This window comes from Cryptotermes secundus, unplaced genomic scaffold (assembly GCF_002891405.2).
Source record: "Cryptotermes secundus unplaced genomic scaffold, Csec_1.0 scaffold766, whole genome shotgun sequence".
NCBI classification, from domain to species: Eukaryota; Metazoa; Arthropoda; class Insecta; order Blattodea; family Kalotermitidae; genus Cryptotermes; species Cryptotermes secundus.
In genome coordinates, this window is record NW_019727791.1 from 409,396 (window position 1) to 431,323 (window position 21,928).

Below are 21,928 nucleotides of genomic sequence, written 5' to 3' on the forward strand. Positions count from 1 at the left end.
GGGGGGGGGGGGGTGTTCTGAGAAGGTAAGTAGGTGGTTTTGGGATGTATTATATTTCTTGTGTCTGATTTGTTTTTATTAGGATATCATAAATTGGGTTTTAACTATCAGTTAAAGCTTCGTTCATTTGTAGGTTTTGCTTAGTTAATTCATATATGTGGAAGGTTTCTAGTGTGTTCAGCATTTTTCCTTTCTTTTCTAGAACATCTTGAGGAAACTTTTCCCTGTGTCTGTATTTCTGAGGGAGCTCTTGTGTACATTACCTATGAAAGAAGAGCAGCTCTGACAGCCTAAATTGTCAGATTAGCATTGTAGGAATTAAAGTGAGCATTTCTAGGGTTAATTTTATTTACTCAAAATAAACGGTGCTTTTTATTATCTGACACTTCAAAATTTCTGAAACACCCCATCCTTCAAGTACCTCCACAGAAAATAATCTCATGGGTTTATGTCCACTAAGGTTAGTAGCCCTGCAAATCTTTCCTCAAATAGTACAGGGAACCAGTTCAACTGGACTCTCTCTCCTCTAAAATGCAAAGAAGAGAAGTATGGCACTGGTGGTGTGAGATCTGGCATCATCTTGTTGAAACCAGACTGGATTCATTGGAATGCCATATTCCATCAGGAGTGGGGCTAATTCATACTCAGCAGACTGTGGTAAACATTACAAGTGACTGTACAATTGATGAACACAGGACTGAATATTCCCATCCCTAACAATGCATACCATATTGCATCTGTCTATGGATGGCAATAGCAAGCCTTGGACTGGCTGTGGCCCAAATCAGATTTTGTTTTTTTAATGTAACCATCCAAGGGGAAAGGTTTCTTATGAGAGAACCATGGACATTGAAGATACCTGGATTGTCCTCCAATAGTGCTCTACATTCTCCCTTGCAAAGTGTAAAGTCTCACTATTCCATCTTCTGACCATGGCAGTTTATATAGAAAGAATGACAAGTCATCATGACATGTTTTCCATGCCATGTTGGTTGAGACCCCAGTCTGTTGTGCCAAATGTCATATAAATTTCTTGGATTTCTTGTTATTGTCTTTTATGCTGCACTGACAACTTCTTCCATATGAATAAATGTGCTATGTTTATTTTTCTTTGAACTTTTATAACATGCACTTCATGTTTCTTCAAACTGTTAGCAATCTGCCAAATTGTTTCTTGACAGAGCAACATATACAGAAAACTCCTGATGACACTGTCTTGTCACAGCAACACTAGAAGAGTAAAAGGTTTTGATAACAAACATTCCCTGATCTGTAATATACAACACCATCTCGTCACTTAGTTGAGCACTGCCAGTGGCAACAAACAAATTTCCCCAAGTGCACAGAAGAAAGCATGAATGTTTCATACATTTGTGTCTAATAACAAAGAAGTGTCAGGCAATAAAAAAATCTCATACCTTCATAAGACTAATTTATTGATTTCAAAATAGTGGCCTGAAAATTATTACAACATTTCCATACAGATATACTGTATTTTTTCCATAAGTAAATTAATTTACTCTCATGCAGCAGCATATTACAGACATCCAAGCAGGTAATGGTGACCAAATGTATGGATACTCTAGAGCCTTTGAAGTATGCTTGTGGGATAAACTTACATGCAAATTTCAGTGCAGAACACCTTCCAATCCCCATAACAAATTTCATGAAAATGTGTTGAGTAGTTTTAGAGTTGGAACACATATGTGTTATGCACATCACACAAAGAATATATGAAAGTGCATTTAATTCTCTGCTCACCACAAACTGACTACATCAACTTGGGTCATTTATGTTGAAACTGCAACAGCCAACGTGACTGGCACATTGTTAATCACGCAGAATAGCATTTTTGTCAATACATGACATATCAATGTTTGGAGGGAAGAACAAACTTTCATAATAAATACACTCTATTGTTTCAAGGTCATTTGGAGAAAGTACTGTGGGCATTTACATCCTACCAGCTTAGCATTTCTAGCAGGTAGTTCTGTGGCAGGGCTTAGGCCAGGAAATTAGTATCTAGCTTCTCACTGTGGCAGCCCAAGTTAGATCCCATATATGTTCATGGATTCTTTGGTGGAAAAAAGGGCATTGTGACAGGTTCTCTCTGAATACTTTGGTTTCCTCTACCACTTCTCATTCACCAAATGCTCCACTTCTCTCATCTGTCATCTGTGGCTGGTACAATAGGCCATATATAACAAGTACCAAGGGACTCAGTCTTCCCCCATCCTATGATATAAAACAAAAGGGCTGTTGGCAGTAAAGAGCTCACAGTACCACTAAGAAAAGTACATGAGCACTTGTCTTAACAAGCCTATCATACACACACATACAATAAGATTTTGACATGCTCACCTGACTGAATCCTTCCAAACCTAGCTCAAAGTGAAGTTTGTTAAGAGCTCTTTTTGCTGCAATGATTCCAGACTGGATGTTCACACCAACAGAACAGTCATCTGACCATTCAGCATATTCCCGTGTCTCATCAACAACATGAATCTGTGGCAATTAATTTAAATTTGTGAAAATATATCATTATAACTATAACTTACCCAGTATCATGCTGATATCAAGCCATTATCAATTACAACTGTAACTCTCTCTCTCCTCTCCTTGTGGTATAATGAGAAGTGTAAGTTAATTCACACCACAAAAGAACTCAGATCTGAACCCATTCTGAGCAAGCTCAATCCAAACAACAGTATCATAACCTCTCCCCAAAATTATGGCACACAGTAGTGTAGTTGGTTGAGGCACTGTGCTACAAGCCAGAAGGTTGCAGATTTGAATCCTGATGAGGTTATTGGACTTTTTAATTGACCTAATACTTCCAGCCACATCATGGCCCAAGGGTTGACTCAGCCTCTAACAGAAAGGAGTACCACAAATCTTCATGGGCATACAGGGTGATCAGCACATGAGGCTGACAACCTCACAGCCATCTGTGAGCCAACTGTCTAGATAATGTGGGAGCCTTGACGTCTCACAACCCTATGGTCCTCCATGGCCTGTTACAGGGATGGCTTTACTTCAAAAATTTGAACCATACAAGACAACAGGTAGGTATAACTGATCTCTTTTTTTCATTCATTTAAGGATGTAGGAAGGGTTTGAACTTATTCTTCTTTAGAAGTCCAGCCATGGGTTTCACTGCCATGCAGGATGAACAGTGTATTGTCCACAAATTTATAAAACCTCAAAGAGAAATTAAATATACATGACTGAGGCACTTGTCACACCTATCTATATAAAAACGCGCATACCTTGTTATACAGTATGTGTAAAGGCGTGTCCACATTACTTGTGCTCGTGCTCGCCAGGCTTGTGCTCGTTGGGAGACTTGTCTGGCTTTTACTTGTGCTCATAACTTTTTGTCCACGCTACTTCAGCTGCTTGCCAGGCTTCGGCACGTGAGGATCTGTATATTTACTCGTAGTGTGTATAGGCTGCAGTTGTATTTTAATTTATTGGCTATAGTTTTTAAATTAAAAATTTAAAATTTGCTTGTCTCGTGACTTGTCATATCGTCCACATTACTCGTGAGCATAGCAAGTCACACGAGAACGAGCATGAGTAATGTGGACGCGCCTTAAAACTATATAAGTCATTTAGAGACTATATGACGGAAAAACAAATTTCCCTGACTGCATTTTTTATCTTGGCACTACAGTCTAATGTGAGCCTTGACCTCCATTGTGATTGATTGATTGACCTGTCAGATGACAGGTCCACAGTCTCTTCCAAAACAGTTCCTCCACTGTGATCTTCTGTTTTTGGAAAGAGACTATCCAGGAAAAGTGATAATGTGGTAGTTTTTCCATTTGCTTTCCACATCGCAGTACAACAGCCGTTCAAACCACTCTGGTCACGCCTGTTGCTATACGAACTTNGTTGTATTTTAATTTATTGGCTATAGTTTTTAAATTAAAAATTTAAAATTTGCTTGTCTCGTGACTTGTCATATCGTCCACATTACTCGTGAGCATAGCAAGTCACACGAGAACGAGCACGAGTAATGTGGACGCGCCTTAAAACTATATAAGTCATTTAGAGACTATATGACGGAAAAACAAATTTCCCTGACTGCATTTTTTATCTTGGCACTACAGTCCAATGTGAGCTTTGACCTCCATTGTAGAGCTTCAAAAATTCTTTATTAAGTAAAATAATAAAACTCACTGGAAGGCAGATCAGATGTTTTTGGGGTATTTGCTGTTACAGAATAATGCAGAGAAATGCCTACATCCATACCCCAAAGGGACTCATTCCAGTGTTCAAGCAACCCAAGTTCTTCTTTTCTCATATGGGTGACTTCAATACAGATTTTTTTAAATTAAGTATTAATGCTCAATAAACTTAAACGACAATAATTCAAACAACAAGACAGCTTTGGAAAATAAACAGCAATAATAAGTAGAATGACTTAAGACACTTCAGTAAAATATTGTCCAGGAGTACATATCTCAAATTATACAAAACAGCGGTCAAACTTCTGATAAAGAATATGATAGTGATAGGGTGACTGGAACAAACAAAGGACACAAACATAGGAATTCAGATTCTCTGCTGGATATAAAAGATAACTGAAATAAATATATACTGAAATATGTAAGAAACATATGATCAGTAGTTTAGCTGAATAGATTACTGTGTACACAAAGAGATAGAAGAAGAATGTATGGAGAATGGATGAAGATAGATGGCCAAAAGAGGAAGGAAATTATAAACTTACATGCTGAAGACTAAGGAGACGCTATGAAGTTGCTTAATCTGTAAACACAAGAAAAACTTACATGATGTGGAACAAGTTCGTCATAGCCCCTGTTACTTCCTGATGCACAACAAGCCATGGATACAAGAGAGGTACTTGGCAGTAAGTCAAACACTGAGCGTTTATCTATTGGACTTGGATTATCATGAGTTAGATCCATGAACAATGCATGAGCTATGGATGGAACAAGTGGCCGAAGGGATGGCTGAAAGAATGCTCCTACAGGTTCACCACCATAACGATAAACTAACCGACCTTCTTCGTGAGAATCCCAAGCAGACATTGCCTCTGTAAAAACAAATCAAAAACTGGATGAAGGCTCTGACAATTATATTTGGCAGACAGCATGATAATTATCCTTGAATTGAAATGTATTGTCAGAAAATCACCTTAGCTGATATTTTTATTAACATTACATAGTAACATGTAAACATACATAAACATTTTCAGTACAAATATGAAATTACATTTCAAATTATACAATTAAATTATTACATTTTTTAAAATGTATTTCTTAACAAATCAGTTCTTGAGGGTCAGGACAGTCAACATTATCACAATAAACAATTATATAGTTTTATAATGAATGAAAATATTCTGGTTCACAGTACCTCTGATTAGGGATGAGATGCCCAGTCTGTTGACAAAGATATTGTCCTTCTGATCAGAATTGGTGAAAAGTTCAGCAACAATGTATAAGTCTGGCCGCACACGTCTTGCTGCATCTAAGAGGTACTGCAATTAACAGGAACATAATAGCAACATGACAGTTTCTTGAAAACTAACCATGCACTGTTAGTGGTTTGAAATGAATGGCTTTTATATTTGCAACTTTTCCAAACAAAAGCAGATGGCGGAAATAAAGAAGACCAGAAGCCGTAGGAAGAACTTATGTCAATTACTTTCCTTCAAATGCTTCCTTCTGTATAAATAGGGCTAGTGAGAATTCTAAAATAATAACTGTGCAAATTACTAATGCATTTATGCCAGACACCACCATATATTAATTTCAGATATAATCCCCCCCCCCAAAAAAGGTTAGGTATGTTTATGACCTATCTTCAATCCTGTAGCTGCTAGATGCTAGAATTCAATGATTTTTCCCATCATACTGAAATCCCACTATAGACTTTGCATGGCTGTCATGTTGTTTTATTTACTTACGTTATTTCTGTTTTGTTAAACATCCTATCAGTATATACTGTATATACTGTATGGATTTATGGAGTTAAATATGATGCTGATATTATAAACATAATGGGTCATATGTGTGTAATTTTTTACTATATTTGTTTTAGTTATTTTATATGAAATGGTGTAAATACAAGTTTTATAGTAGGTTATTTTTTAAGTATGTCTATTAAATGAAATCTATTAAATTCTTTTGCCCTATAATATTATCTATATTTATAGATCAATGTAAGTGTCTTTGTTTTATTGACTTGTGCAATTTTGTATATGCATGTTGATGTATCTGTATTCAAAAGGACTATTTCCACATCCTGGTTTGTTAACCTGTATGGATATATATGGAAAAATAAAGAATGAATGAATGAATGAATGAATGAATAAATGAATGAATGAATGAATGGCTGAGTAGATCAGCTATGTATTAGACAATTTATATAGGGTTTAATGGTAGGATGACTGGTGCATAATGAATTGTAAAGGATGTGGAAGGAAGCAATCATGGCCTAATTTGATATAATATCTTGGCATGCCTGGAGGAACCAAGGAAAACAATGGCAAACCTCTGTTAGGCCAATATTTCAATCCAGGACCTCCTGAATATGAATCACATATTCTAGCCACTCAACCACAATGTCCAGTGTTAAGTTGTTTCACATTCTAAAACTCATGATACTATTCAAAAGTAACATGTATTTTTAATGTTTATCATGACAAAATTTCATGACACTTTATTAAGAAACACTATTACTGTTCCCATATCAGAAGTTCACATAACCACCATGCTGGTATTACTGAGAGTAGGATGTTAAGAAGAATGCTTATATTTTCAACAGATGGCAAAGCACAATATGATTACTGTACATATTAATGTTTCTGGATGTGTACATTACTTATTACCTCTGCAACTGCTATTGGTGTGGAATGACAATTATCTAGTCTTATTCCATCAAACACTTGTGCAGTCTGCTCAACATACTTTAGCATGTACTGCCACAAAAATGGGCAATCTTCTGGCTTCTCACCATACCTGTCAAAAATTAAGCACACAGTAAAACCTCCTCATAAGAGTTTCCCAAGGAACTTGGTACCCCCCTCCATCTGACTGGTTTCCATTTAATCAAGCATTTACTTATGAAAAAAAAGTTTCCATATTATTTAACAGATAAATGCATGTACTTATAATCCATAACACAAGAAGCAGTAGACTAAATTGTTAACTGACCAGTATACATTCTCATTTCTTTTCATTCCTCTTTATTCTTAATTTTCCACTTTCTCTAGTAAAAGTATCCTGTATATGCTTTGCAAAAACTCAAGCATAAAGTTTTCCTATCTGTGACTGGAATGTTCTTTCTCATCTCCACTTCAGAACATATGGTATAGTATACAATTATGTGGTAGCGTAGTTGGTTGAGGCACTATGCTACAAGACGGACGGTCGCAGGATTGAATCCTGATGAGGTCATTGGATTTTTTGCGGTTTACCTAATCCTTCCAGCCACACTATGGCCCTTGGGTCGACTCAGCCTCTAACAGAAATGAGTACCATGAATATTCTTAGTGGTAAAGGGCGGCTGATGCATAGGGCTGGCAACCTTACCGCCATCTATGAGCAGATTGTCTAGAAAATATGGGAACCTCAACATCTCACAACCCATTGGGCCTCCACGGCCTGTTACAGGGATACCTTTACTTTTTGACATTTTTTACACAATTACATTAATGGAAATAATGAAAATTCAGGCAGACTGCTGATGTTATATTCTTGTATTACCTTTCAACTCCTTTGTTGATTATTCTCCATTTATTACAGGTTATTTTACATTAATTCCTGCTTGTATTCATGGGATCATGGAAACTTTTAATAAAAACAGTTTTACATTTACTCGAGGGCCCTCTTCAGACAGGTTTCACAGTATATAAGAGAATTTACCTAATAATTATTGTAGGAAACTGTAAGGCATTCTTCTTTGAAAATTCATTTAGTTATTTCATCACAACATGGCAAATATTATACTGCGATTTGTGTCTTCTCTGTACATGAGTGTGAACCCCTGATATCAATAGTGCTCTATCCTCACCATTACTCCTTATTGTTTCTTTAAAATAAAACACTTACTGCAGTTTGACACTATCACCCCAAGCAATGAGCTCACGGCGTAAGTATACGTTGGAGCTTGGAGCAGCAAAGTTCTGTAATGGATCATCATTCATGACCCATCCATTGTGGGCCATAATGAAACAGGCATCTGATGAATACATCAACTTCTCATACTCTTCCAGCCCACTAGGACTACCATAGTCTGTAAAATACCTGTACAGCAAAAGGAAACAAAAATCAAACCAATCTCCTTACTAACAACGACCACTTAGACAAGAGGAACATGAGATACATAATCTACCTAGCCCTTAAGTAGGTCAGATGGAACTCTTTCTCAACATAGCTGTCCTTGAGTTCAACATTCTTTCTCATTTCATGGGCAAAGAAGAAATCCCTGAAAAAAATAGAAGTATTTGCTTTGCTCCTCAAACCACTCTGAAATAGTACTTATACATTCACTGTTGCTATAAAACTTAAGTCCATGCAAGCGTTTCTTCAGGTTCCAAAGTGAGGAATAATATCTGGAGGCAAAGTCTGGTTTGCAGTGTGGATGGTTTAATTCCTAAAAGCCACAGTCACTTGTGCAGCAATTGCATTTTGTGACTTGTGTACAGAAGTATTGTCATGAAGAAGCAGGATACCTTTTGTAAATTTCTCTGACAGTTTTTCTTGACAGCCTGTTTCATTTTCTGAAGCCCAGCATAATAGCCATCATTAACGGTTTCTGCCTTGTGTGGCAAATATTCCATAGGCAGAATTCCCTCAAAATCCTTAAACAACATGGTCATGAACTTTGCAGTCAAGAGTGGTGTCCTGCATTTCATGAAGTGGGAAATCCATGATGATTCCATTGCATGTACTCCTGTTTTGTTTCAGGATCCCATATTTCCTTATTTGTAATGATTCTTGAGAGAAATGTTTCTGGACCTGCTTCACATAGGGTCTAAAATTCTCCTCAGAAAAATGAATCCTTCGTTGCTTCTGAGGCAGAATTGGCTAGAATTGGCTCCTGACAATAATGGGGGATGAACAGAATAGATGATTCTGACACAGTACATTATCAGGCAGTTCTAGACACCTTCAAAGGCTTGTCTTGCATGGCCTTGTCTTCAAAACAGATGGTTCTGAAAAACTACATTCTCATGCAGTTGCAGACATCTTCAAACAGCTGTCCTCCATGGCCTAATCTTCAATTCTTGATGTATTTCTAGAGCTGTCACTTCCAATTGACCTTCCAGGGTAGAGGTCATGTTGATGGATTCTCTACCTTACTTGAACTGCTGAGGTCAGTATTTCACTTGGTATTTCGAAAATGTGGCATCACCATACAGTCAACAGCTGTTCATGAATATCCTTTGGTTCACTACATTTCCCTGTGGAAATTTGATGATGAATGATGCTCTGAACTAAAAAAAGCTGTGTTTAGAGTACAAGTAGGTTGATTTATACTGCAGTCATATCACTGAGTGAGGACAAGTTTGTATCCATCTTGTGGATGTCTGGAATACTGAATAAATACTAACACAAGTTTAAAACAGGCCAACCAGAAAATACATACACTAGTATATAAATACAATACATAGAGGCATGTCAGAAAAAGTTACAACTTGTTTCATCCTGATGCATCTTAAACATCTCATCTAGGTAGAGTACAGAATATATCTGGTGACATTCATAATTATGAATCAACTGAAGATATGAATAATAAGTGGTTTAAAACCAATAAGCTACTTGGTTACTCACATATTCTCAATTACCATTGTAATACGTAGGTCATACCGAAAGTCATGAGCAACGTTTTTGCATGCAATCTGGGAACAGCAGACGAAAGAGAGTATGGTGGTAGGTGGAACCAGCTGTTGTGTTAACCTTGAGTGTCTTGTGACATCAATAGCTTGCATCACGTGACCAGTATCGCTCCTAACAAAATGGCCAACAACGACATGTCATTTCGCCAGCGTGTTGTCATCGAATTTCTTGTGAAAGAGGAAATCCCTGCTGCAGAAATTCACCAGAGACTACAGCGTGCTTATGGAAGTGTGTGCATGGGTGCGAGCAGTGTTCGAAGATGGGTGAAACATTTTAAAGATGGGAACATCAGCATCGAAGAGGAGCCTTGGAGCGGTCGTCCTTGAACAGCCTCAACTGAACGCAACAAGGAAAGAGTGGATGAGATCATTCAAGATGACAGGCATGTGACTGTGGACACAATAGTCCGAAAACTTGGAATAGGGCACAGTGCAGTACAGGAGAGGATTGAAAGCTTGGGCTATAGGAAAGTTTGTGCTCGCTTGGGTCCCGCGGTTATTGACTGAAGACCACAAAAGTCAGCGAAAAGCCATCACCTCAGAACTGCTGCCGAGATATTGGTATGAATGTGATGATCTTTTGCTATGTATTGTGACAGGTGACGAAAGCTGATCTCACCATTTCGAGCCTGAAACAAAATGGAACAGCAGAGTATGGAATGGCACCATTTGCATTTGCCATCAAAAAAGAAGGCAAAGACAGTGCCATCAGCTGCAAAGGTGATGGGCACAGTCTTCTGGGATGCAGAGGGCTTTATTCTGGCCGAATTCCTGGAACCTGGGCAAACCATCAATGCTGCTCGTTATGTCCAGATGCTGCACAAGCTCCGTCGTGCATTGCATGATAAACATCTGGGATGAAACATCATTATCCTGCATGACAACGCTCACCCCCATGCTGCTCACCTCACATTGGAAGCAATTGCAAAGATGGGGTGGGAAGTTCTTCCACACCCCTCCTATAGCCCTGATCTGGCACCATCTGACTACCATCTTTTCGGATTTGTGAAGGATCAGCTGCGTGGACAACGTTTTGAGACAGGGGAGGCGATTCAGGAAGCAGTGCATCAGTGTCTTCGGATGGCTGGAACGAAATTTTACAGAAGGGGAATTTTCAAACTCCCAGAATGCTGGGAGAAATGTGTACAAAGAAGTGGCAATTATGTGGAAAAATAAAGAAAGGTCTGTATATTGAGTTGGTGTATTTGGTTTGTCAATAATAAAGCATGTTTCTTTACAAAAAAATTGTTGCTCATGACTTTCAGTGCGACCCTCGCACATATGCAATACTTGAAAGATATTCATGGCATTCAGATTCACTGTAGTTTTCTAAGCATTACACCAAGTTGAAATGGTAAGACTTTCCTGAAGACGGCAGCAAATTCCTCCATAACGTCAGTAACTTTTACAATTCTGACATGATGCAATATTCAGTAGACCCTACAATAAATGTACATAATTATGTCACCAGGTTTTTCTCTAAATTAAATACAATGAATTCCAAGTTAGCTGTGAGTGAATTATTGGCCTGGAGGCTATCCATGTGCCTGTTTTTTCTCCTTATTTGTTGGACTTATTGAATCTGTTCTTTATTTGCTTAACAATGCTTTTCCAGCTGCTGTGATTATGCAGTATCATATGGTAGGATGATTCTGAGTGTTGAATTAGAAAGGATGTGGAAAGAAGCGGCTGTAGCCTAAGTCAGGTACCATATCAGCATTTGCATATAAGAACTAAGGAAAATCACAGCAAACATGAGTCAGGATGTCCTGTCTCTAGGCTGAGAATAAATTCCATAATCTCCCAAATACAGAATAGCAGGAGTGCTAACTGCTCATAATAAGAGTCCATTCATTGAAGTTTAATAAAGAAGTGAACTGTTTTGTACATCCTGGTACTTGCGAAGCAAACTTTTATCTCTTTGCACCATTCCTACTGAGTGTTTCTACATGCTTGTTCTAGAGCCTGGGAGTCATTTATATTCTACAACCTGCCGCTAGGGAATGTGGTGAGATACAGAGGAAGTAAGGACTGAATCTTTTCTGACAACTCCTAATGATTCAAATGATGATTATAAACCTAGCGCAAGAAGCACTTGATCCAACCTGTGCTGAAAATAAGGTAATTTTGGATAATCTGTACTCCCTTCCCTCAATTAGTCTGAATAAAGGACAGTACACCACATAACAGAAGAGCATGTGGAACATTTGTAACATGAACAGATTAGTAACATTCCTTCACCTGGGTACCAGTGGATTCTTGATGGAGACTTCTTTAATACAAGGGCCATCATGTTGCACACGGAAATACCTCATACCCGCTATACAGTTCTCAATAGCAGCCTGCAGATGGTTCTGAATTTCATCAAACATTGCCTGATTCAGTTCCTCCAAATGTGACTTGAAATTTTCACTACAGCGGCGTAGATGGGTATCTTCTTCCAAGCAATCACCCCTAGATACATACAAGGAAACATCTCAGACATGAATCAACTGTACAATAAAAACTGACTTTGGATAAGGAGGCACCCTTGCATGTGTTACACTTTTATCCTAAAGGCATATTAAATTAATCCCAATTCAACTAACTGATTCACTTGTTTAAAGTCTACTCCACTACATAAATAATTCATAACTGTCATCAGATTAGACAAATTACATCCAAATTTAAATTCTGTTCTTAAAGTAAGTGGTGGCATTCTACTGGACTATGTGGCATTATATCCCAGTAGATATTGTTCTTCATGGTGACTGCTGTGAGAAGCTCAAATCCAACATAATGTAACTTACATTTCAGTAATGGGATTTTATCTGCATCAAAAGGAATAGTTGGTTGTAAGAGCACAGTTTGTGAAAATAGTTGCCCCATCTGAAGGTGAGGTTTGAATTATAACAAAACAACCTTAAAGAAATGCACCCAATTTCTTACACACCTCATAATTCAAACGTTAGACCTATGTTGTTGTTACAGGTAGAGAATAACAGATATTTCAAAACACTGTTGTCAAGCCTACACAAAAACCTCATATCCTGTAACTGTTTGTGTAGTGTAACAGTGTAGGAGAATATAGTTCCTTTCAAGTTCAAACAATTTGAAATAATGGAAGAGGGAAGTCATCCGTTTCTTCTTCAATTCCTGTTGCTCCCGTTTGGAGCCTAGGACATACATGAAACGCTTGTTTCACTTCAGTTTCTTAATCTTAGACAGTCAGTAGGACTCCTTAAATAGGGGATCAGCCGCTAGCAAGGCTGCTACCTACTCACAAACACAGAATAAATGCAAACAGACATCCATGCCTTGAGTGAGATTCGAACCCATGATCCCAGTGTTCGAGTGGGTGAAGACATTTCATGATTTAGACCATGCAGCCACTGTGGGCCAAGAGGGAAGTAGTGCACAACAATAAAAGACTGTTTCAACCAACTTCTGTAATACAACTTTCTACTGCCCTTACAAGTAGCAGACATAGTCATTAACAAAAATACAAAATCATATACAAATAAAAGCAGCAATTATAACTGGCATGTAGGATTTGAGATTCTCATAGCAGTGGTTATGAAGATTTTACCTTCTGGCATATAATGCCATGTAGTCTATTGAAAGTCAACCAACATTTCAGAGGAACATGTCACCCCCCTCTTCAGGATTGAAGGACAAGCCAAGCAAGCTTTGCTTGCCAATTGCTTTTACACTGGTTTCTTGCTTGACTTATTCTTCAACCCTGAAAATGGAGGTGACATGTTCCTTCAGAACGTCAGTTGACTTTCAGGAGACTACATGGTATTATACACCAGAAGATCCTCTTGTGCTCTACAATTGTACTTTCCACTTGGCCATCCTTTCATAAAACAAAAAATTAAAAAGTAAAATCTGTTACTCAAAGTGAGGGTAAATGAAGAAGACATAGGAATGCACTTTTTATTTTAACTTTAGTTCAAAATTTTAATTGATTACTTATAAAAAACAGGGAAAGTACAAAAAGAAACTCTAATTTTATATACACTACCTGTATACATTATACAGCCTTAGAGCTAGTTCCATGTCAACAGTAGCTTTCAGGCGACGGTACTGCTTATCTGGTATGATCTTAAGTTGCCCCTTTTCCTGTGTAGTTCCTGCTACTGGAGGTAATCGAGTGCGAGCCATAGAGTAGAATGCACTAACCAAACTATCAACGTCCAACATGTAAAGTTCTGGTATTTTCACTTGCGGCAAGAAGTAGCCAAGCAAGGTTGATTGGATGGCCTAACAGAACATCAAAATGTTTTTTTAGACATAATTCATTGCAAAGAATAACTACACTGTAAAACATCGTTAGCTCATAGTACTTCAGAGTAAGAAATACTAAAGTTGAATTTAAATGATGTAAATTATGCAGTTTTCACAGTGGATATACTTAGGCAGCATGGGACTTGATATTACTATGACTGCATTCTAATGGAGTGGTAGTAAACACTACACACTATTTCAGAATTTGAAGAAATATAATTTCCATTACAAGTACTTAAATTTCTCTAAATAAAAATCATAAATGTGGCTTCAACAGTAATGAAGCAGTACTGTCAAAAATTCATATCACTCAATATGTTATGTCAATGTGTATGAAAATAGGACTTAACATTTCTCTGTTCATGATAGTCCTTGTTTGTCTTGGAAACACACTCTTCCATTGTGTCTATAGCACTTAATAATGCTGTCATCCACATCTATACATCTTATTCGAGTCCAGTAAGGATAACAATGTAAGATCTTTCATGTTGGACATGAAGGAACTCACTGTTTCTCTTCAGCACCCATCTCTCTCCCTCCCCCCTGGATTACTTACTCCAGACTTGTCAGCCAGGGCTGACTCCATTCTCGTCAACACAATAATATATGGATAGCTCAAGACTCTCCACAATACTGCAATAAGTGAACCTGTGGAATTAACCTGGGCCATCCTCTTGCCCTTCTAGCTCTCTCCAGCTCTTCAATCATGCCCAATTCAAGCTGCCATATCTTTCACTCCCCACTGTATTGCAACATAGCTACACAGCCCACCTATCCTTGTGCAGTATTCCATTATGAGTCACATTTCTCTTGATTCAATATAGCTGTCTTATTCAATGTTTCAAATTTTTGTTTCTTGGTGTATTTAATGTCCCTTGTTCAAGGAGTCCTGCTGACTGTCTAAGAGTAAGACACTGAAGTGAAATATTCTTGTGGCTGAACATTATATTCATACAGTCATGCAATATGTCCATATTGGATATATTCTACACTGTGCAGAGTTCCAGAATTGTTGCCACATTCTACTGGAATTTTTCAACAGAATTACATTCAACATTGTCAGTGATTCTGTGTTGTATCACTGTTTGAACATATTTAGCCAGCCATTTTAGCAGTCAAGCTCATTTTCCATTTTCAGTGCAACATCACTGGCTTTATCTTGGATTTCTGGGCCTACAATAAGAATATTATCACCATCTGCAGCCTTCCTTTCAGTTGCGTTTTGATTCCTCAGGTGTACTAATAATACTGATTCTTTAGCAATTTCTGTTATATTCTCATAATTTTAGTGAATTTCCTTCATTATTTTTAATACTGTTCATATCTTCGTTCCTAATTTCTTTCAGTTCCAGAATCACTTGCATGCAGGTAATACAATGTTGTTTTCTTTCTGTTTATTCATCCCACATAAGCCATCTCACTCTGCCTTCCTGCATGTTTTGGAAAAGTTGCAGGGTTAGACACATTCCCAGATACAAAAACTGCTTCTTTTACAATGATTAAAACATTGCTACAAATTTTAATTATAAATTGACTGAATTTTGAATTATCCACACTAACCCTCCAGGAAGAGGGTTATTTGTGCACACTGTATAGGAGGCTTGTGTATCCCAGGGCCATGAATAAATCAAAATCAGCTTGTCATTTGACACAATATAACTATGCAGTTTATAAAGTGTCACTATATACATCTATTTGATTCTATCTATTCCTGTTGCTCACACTTTGAGCATAGGGCACCTGTGAAATGCTTATTTCACTTCCGTGTCTTACTCTTAGACAGTCGGCAGGACTCCTTGGACAAGGGACACTAAATACACAAAGAAACATATAATAAGACACCTACATTGAATCAAGAGAAATGTGACTCATAATAGAATACTGTCTAAATAACATGAAATGTAACAGTAAGTGAGTTACATCAGGAACTTGGAATGGTACACTTACAGATAGATGATCTTCAGAGGAGACTTCTGCAGGAATTCCAGAGAACTCCCAGCGGCCCTCAGATATTTCCAGTGTTAGTTGATGTAAAACACAATCTAGGAGATATGCTGGGCGAAGGTGTGGAGAATTTACAAGGTTATATGTACATTCTGGATGTTCAAGAAGCCATTTTGACTCATTGGCTGTATGATTCAGAACAATATCACAGATGCTCACTATCTGAAAAGAATACCATATTTGAGAGAAACATGTTAAAGATATCAGTTTTCTTGTGAATAAATCAAAGTAACACATGCAGATCATCCCCAGGCAATTCAAGATTACTGTATGCAAATCTATCTTTCTGGGGGATGCTGAGGGTTAACTATGTCAGGCAAGGGACATGGACAAATAGCACACCTCGCCATCTGCACACCAAAATCTGCACTTGTTAGTAGAGGAGTGTTTTGAAAAATCAGAAAAAAACACTATGTTCCATCACACAGATTCATATATCAGCTGGGCTGACACATATATATAAATGAGTAGGATCTACCATAATAAAATTTGACTAGGAGGAATATTACTATCTCAGAGTTCATTTAAAGTACAATTAAATCTGTAGAAACAGTACCTCCACTTCAACTGATTTCAAAATAAAAAAGTAGAAGGCTAGGAATTGAAATGGGTGTATGATTTTAAAAAATGTGTGTATTTCTTTTCTTTAATTTATAAAATCAGAAGCTTTTCGTCTTTTGTGATGCAACAATTTTAAATTGACTGGTCACAATCTTCATATATATTTGTTGTGAAGAAGATATTTCTTATATGTCTTTAAAAAAATGTTTCAGGTTTTCAGTTTTCCAAATTCACTACTTGTTTTACTGTGCATAATTATGCGAATCACATTTACTTCAAATGTTTGCCTGACATACCTTCCATTCATTCCTTAATTTTGTTGTAAACTTTTCAACATCAGTGATATCAATTTCTTTGCTGCCATTGTTAAATATAGGATTCAGCTTATGTTGATTCTTGAGACTGTATGAGGAATTAGAATCACCAAGTTCCTGTAACAGGAAATAACACCAAGATGCATTCTTACAGTTCTTGTTAAAGAGTAAATCAACAGGGCATCCTCAAAATACAAAAGTACGGCAGTCCCAAAATGTCAAAATTAATGACACTCCTCATGGAGAAATAATGGCCTCATATTTGAAGGCTCAATTGTATTTGGGGTTTCCAATAAATTGATATTATGTAATTTACAAAAACTAACATATTAATTCTAAGTTTGGATGATCACGTTCTAAAAGAGTAAACAAAATAGATTATTTTTCTTCATTAAGTTCTCTAACTATGGGAAGAATGTGTGTGGCAGGACATAAGAATTTTGGATGTAAAGAACTGGAGGAATGTAGCATCGAATAGAGAAGAATGGCGAGCAATCCTGAGGAAGGCCAGGGCTCACAAAGGGCTGTCGTGCCAGTGATGATGATGATGATGATGATGATGAAGTTCTCGTTTAATGGTTTGAAATGAAATACAGTATACAATGAAACTCTCACTTAATGTTCCTCAATTTAAGGTTTTCAGCAGTCTGAAGTCAGTAATGTCAGTGTTAAATTTCCTCCATTCAAGATTTGTCTCAGTTTCATGTTCAAATCCACCGCTATTCTCAAAAATCGTAAATTGGGGTTCCTACCTCCAAACATCTGTATGAGTATGTTGTATTTTAGCATCCTGTTGCACTGATTCATATTCATAATGTTTATATATTAACAGTCTTCAAGTGCATACAATCCCCTCTACCACTTCTACACTACATGTTTCGGCAGCATGCTGCCATCTTCAGGTGTATCGATCCGTTAACCTTTTCACTGCTTGCCTTTATATGTCCATTTACAAATAATATTAAATTTGTATACATCCTTATATAACAATAAAGTTTATGTGTTTAAAACCTGTTAAAACCTATTATCTCATATGTCATATTTTTAAAATTCGTGTGTATTATTAATCATCCATATGGGGGTCGTTCTTCTTATGTTTCTAATGTTGCGTGTATATCTGCAACGTCAAAAATGTTACATATCAATGTTATGTTTTGATTTCTATTGGTTTCGTGTTGTTAATATTATACTGTTTAGTATCACTGTGTCTTATGATGTGTTCTACTCTTGTGTCTGCATGCGTTGTATCATTGGATATGTGTGTATGTGTGTGTGCTGTTTTCGTTCTTATATTATTGGTCGAGTTATGGTGTTGTGGGGATAAGTGTGGTGGGGGTAGGTGGTGGGGTTGTGTTGTGTTGTTCTGTGTAAATTGTGTGTAATTCATGAAATATTGGGTTATATATTTCTTTATTTATATTATTTATATGCATGTTTTTCTTTGTTGTTCTGTATATATGGTAGTTTTCAAATGTGTTTAAATATTGTCCTTTTTTATTCGTGGCTATGATGTCCATAGTATTTTCTATTGTACCGTATGCATGTCCTGTATCTAATATGTATTCTGAGTATCCTGTATTACTGTTATTGTGTCTTATGTCATGAACGTGTTCTTTATATCTGGTATTAAATTTCCTCCCAGTTTAAAAACATAAGAAGTTTTGCTAGCCAGACGGCCTAAATGATAGCAGCATTGATTAGCGACTATTGCAAGAGATTCATAGGGCTTCAGTCAAACAGCCCTTTTCAGGGCCTCCAATAGTACCATCATCACTAGCCCAGGTTAGCCCACTATGAAGGGAGTCTCCACCGGTATTATTCAAACATGCTCCCCGCTTGTCTGTAATACCCGCTCTAAGAGCAAAAAACATTTGTTGTTACAGTTTTACATGGTTGTCTCAGCCATTGTCAACATCTCACAGAGTTACTGTTGGAAACAGGGTGTTTCTGTGTGGTCCATGCTGAGATGTTATAAGCAAGGGACAGAGTCAGTTGTTAGGCAGTTCTGCAAGGGAGACTGTGAAGACAGAACCTCAGCTTGTGAAACTGAAAAATCTCCACTGTTACAAGCCATTGCCAGGGAACGGCTGGTGAAGACACAGCAGACTGGAAAAGAAGCATAATGGGTGCTGTGGTGATTTGTGAATTATGGAGATTAGTGGTGGCGCTGCAACTGCTTGTAGTTTTGAGTTGTGTGAATAAGCGGTCAATAAGCCCATTCACCAATCCAAACATCATCGATAGTCGCCCCCCCCTCCCTCCCAATAAGTGACAGTATTTAATGAATCAGAATAACTTTGTACATTACAAGGTACTTTATGACCATTGATACAACAGTTAACAATAAAGCTGATATTAAAACATGTTACTACTGGTTTTATTATGTCCACAACATGTTTCAATCATATTTGATCATCCTCAGGTGGTACATAAATATATGCATGTCACTGTTGAACTGTTCAGCTAAAATAAATCAATTTTCACATTCAAACTGTGATAAATAAAATATCACTATTTATTCTGGATGCTAAAATGAAATAAATACATGAAACTGATAAAATAGATAAATAGGTGGAGTGACAGATATGTAAATGTGTATTACAATGTGTCTTCTTTTAGGTGGTGAAAGTTATGTGACTAGGTGTGGAGGAGGCAGGACATTTCTAGATATTATCGTTGTCTTATAATGTTGTCAATGTATCTCGCTGTTGTAGATGTCTGTTGAAGTGGTGTATGTATATTTGCATTTTAGTGCTGATGGTTGTGAAACTGAGATTTCAATGACTCTAATGTGTTACTTCTAATGAGTAGCTTCATAACTTGTACTCTTCTCCAAGTATAATTAGAATGATCAAGTCAAGGAGGATGAGGTGGGCAGGTCATCTAGCATGAATGGGGGAGATGAGGAATGCGTATAGGATATTGGTGGGAAAGCTGGAAGGAAAGAGACCACAGGGAAGACCAAGGCATAGGTGGGTGGACAATATTAGAATGGATCTTAGAGAGATAGGATGGGATGGTACGGATTGGATAGATCTGGCTCAGGTTACGGACCAGGTAGGGCTCTTGTGAACACCGTAATGAACCTTCGGGTTCCATAAAATGCTGGAAAATTCTCGAGTAGCTGCAGAATTGATGGCTCCTCAAGAATGGCTCAGCTCTGTGAGTACGTAAGTAGTGTTTCACTTCACTTTCACAGTACTGAACATGACTTCATAAAACAATCATATACTAAAACAAATGTATTCCAATACCTGTATAGGGGTGAAATGAATCATATTGTAGCCACTCTCTTTTGTTACTTTCAGTTTGTTTTCCCATGTACTGAAAGGGCCCAGACTTTTGGCTAAAACCGTCTGACACTGTATACAGTCTAAGAGCAAAACTTCATCTGTCCCATAGGTGATAACAGGGTCCACGGTGAAGAAACCGGATCCTTGTGGACCTGGACCTTCACTGTAAACAAAAATTAATTTCTTACTCTGAACACAAAATGTACTATGATTTCAGAAACTAATATCATGGAATTTCTCATTTATAGCCTACAAAACTATATATTTTAAATATCAGATAAGAAATTGTAAACAGCAATTAACAGCCGTTGAATGAAGATTCTGATATATCATTATTTGAAAGGCCAACAAACAACAGTTTTTAAACTTGCATATTTTAATTATTTTTAATATCGTAGCAGGTAAAGCCAATTAGGCAAGGATCACAGACAAATAGGTTCCTGTGGCAACAGTAAATACACAACAGCAGAGGTACTGTTGGAAACGTTGTTTTCTACAGTGGTCCGTGCTGAGGGGTTATAAGGACGACAATTGGAGCAAGAATTCGCAGTTGGAAGGGAGCTGCCATTTAGAGAGGGCTTGAGCATGGAAGCAGAAGAATAGCCATTGTTGGAGCCATTACCACGCAACTACTAGTTGCTACTGTGGGCTGGAAAAGACTTAGCATGTGTGTTAGAGATTTGTAAAGTGTGAAAATTGGCAATGGCACTATATTTAAGTGTAGTTATGATTCATGTGACTCTCGATGGGGTTTTGGATTGTATATTGGATTTATTGACCATTTTAACATATGACTCATAACTACATTTGATTATAGCGCCATCACTGATTTTTGACAATTTAAAAGGCACTAGAGCACACGCTATGTCTCCAGCCAGCAGTGTCTTCTCTAGTAGTTCCCCGGTAATGGTTCCAACTATAGCTACTCCTCTACTTCCATGCTCAAGTCCTCTCTGAATGGTGGCTCCCTTCCAACTAAACTGACTTCTAAACATGTCCTGGTTATAACATCTCAACTTGGACTGCACAGAAAACACCATTCTCCCATTGCTGTTCAATTTTTTCCATGCGAACATGTTTGTTTGAGAAGCCATTACTCAGCAATCACTCTGGTATACTTGCTTATTAAGAATCTGCTGCCTAGTAAAGGATGTTCTGCTGTTTGTTTTGTGCCGTTGCATAGAAACGGATGCTGTTTCAGAGTCATTCACTAGCAACAGCTGTTTCTCTGGCTCCGACGTTCTTGCTTTGAGAAAGTATGCCACAATATAACATTAGCATGTATAGCATTTTCAAATTAATAAGTAAAAGTAAAAAGTAAGTAAAAGTATAACTGTAACAGGCTGTGGAGGCCCATAGGGTTGCGAGATATTGAGGTTCCCACATTTTCTAGACAATTGGCTCATAGATGGTGATAAGGTTGTCAGCCTTATGCACCGGCTGCCCTTTACCCCCAAGAACATTCCAAGAATAATCCTGGTTCTCATTTCTGTTAGAGGTTGAGTCGACACCAGGGCCATAGTGCGGCTCGAATGAATAGGTAAATTGAAAAAAATCCAATGACCTCATCAGGATTTGATCCCACGACCTTCCGGCCTGTAGCATAGTGC

The 21,928-nt window shown here is 37.6% G+C and overlaps 1 protein-coding gene across 2 annotated transcripts in view; it reads right to left on the bottom strand.

Moving 5' to 3' along the window:
* The window catches only part of LOC111865022 (glycogen debranching enzyme), a 66,789-nt gene that overhangs the window by 28,693 nt on the left and 16,168 nt on the right, over positions 1-21,928 (bottom strand). For both annotated transcript variants that reach the window (XM_023852719.2, XM_023852718.2), the window contains exons 4-13: positions 20,280-20,481; positions 17,008-17,142; positions 16,094-16,312; positions 13,884-14,122; positions 12,119-12,331; positions 8,088-8,282; positions 6,866-6,995; positions 5,389-5,512; positions 4,800-5,065; positions 2,362-2,505 (exon numbers count right to left, since the gene is read on the bottom strand). In XM_023852719.2, coding sequence (XP_023708487.1) covers positions 2,362-2,505; positions 4,800-5,065; positions 5,389-5,512; positions 6,866-6,995; positions 8,088-8,282; positions 12,119-12,331; positions 13,884-14,122; positions 16,094-16,312; positions 17,008-17,142; positions 20,280-20,481 — 1,867 coding nt within the window. The remainder of the gene's footprint in view (positions 1-2,361; positions 2,506-4,799; positions 5,066-5,388; positions 5,513-6,865; positions 6,996-8,087; positions 8,283-12,118; positions 12,332-13,883; positions 14,123-16,093; positions 16,313-17,007; positions 17,143-20,279; positions 20,482-21,928) is intronic.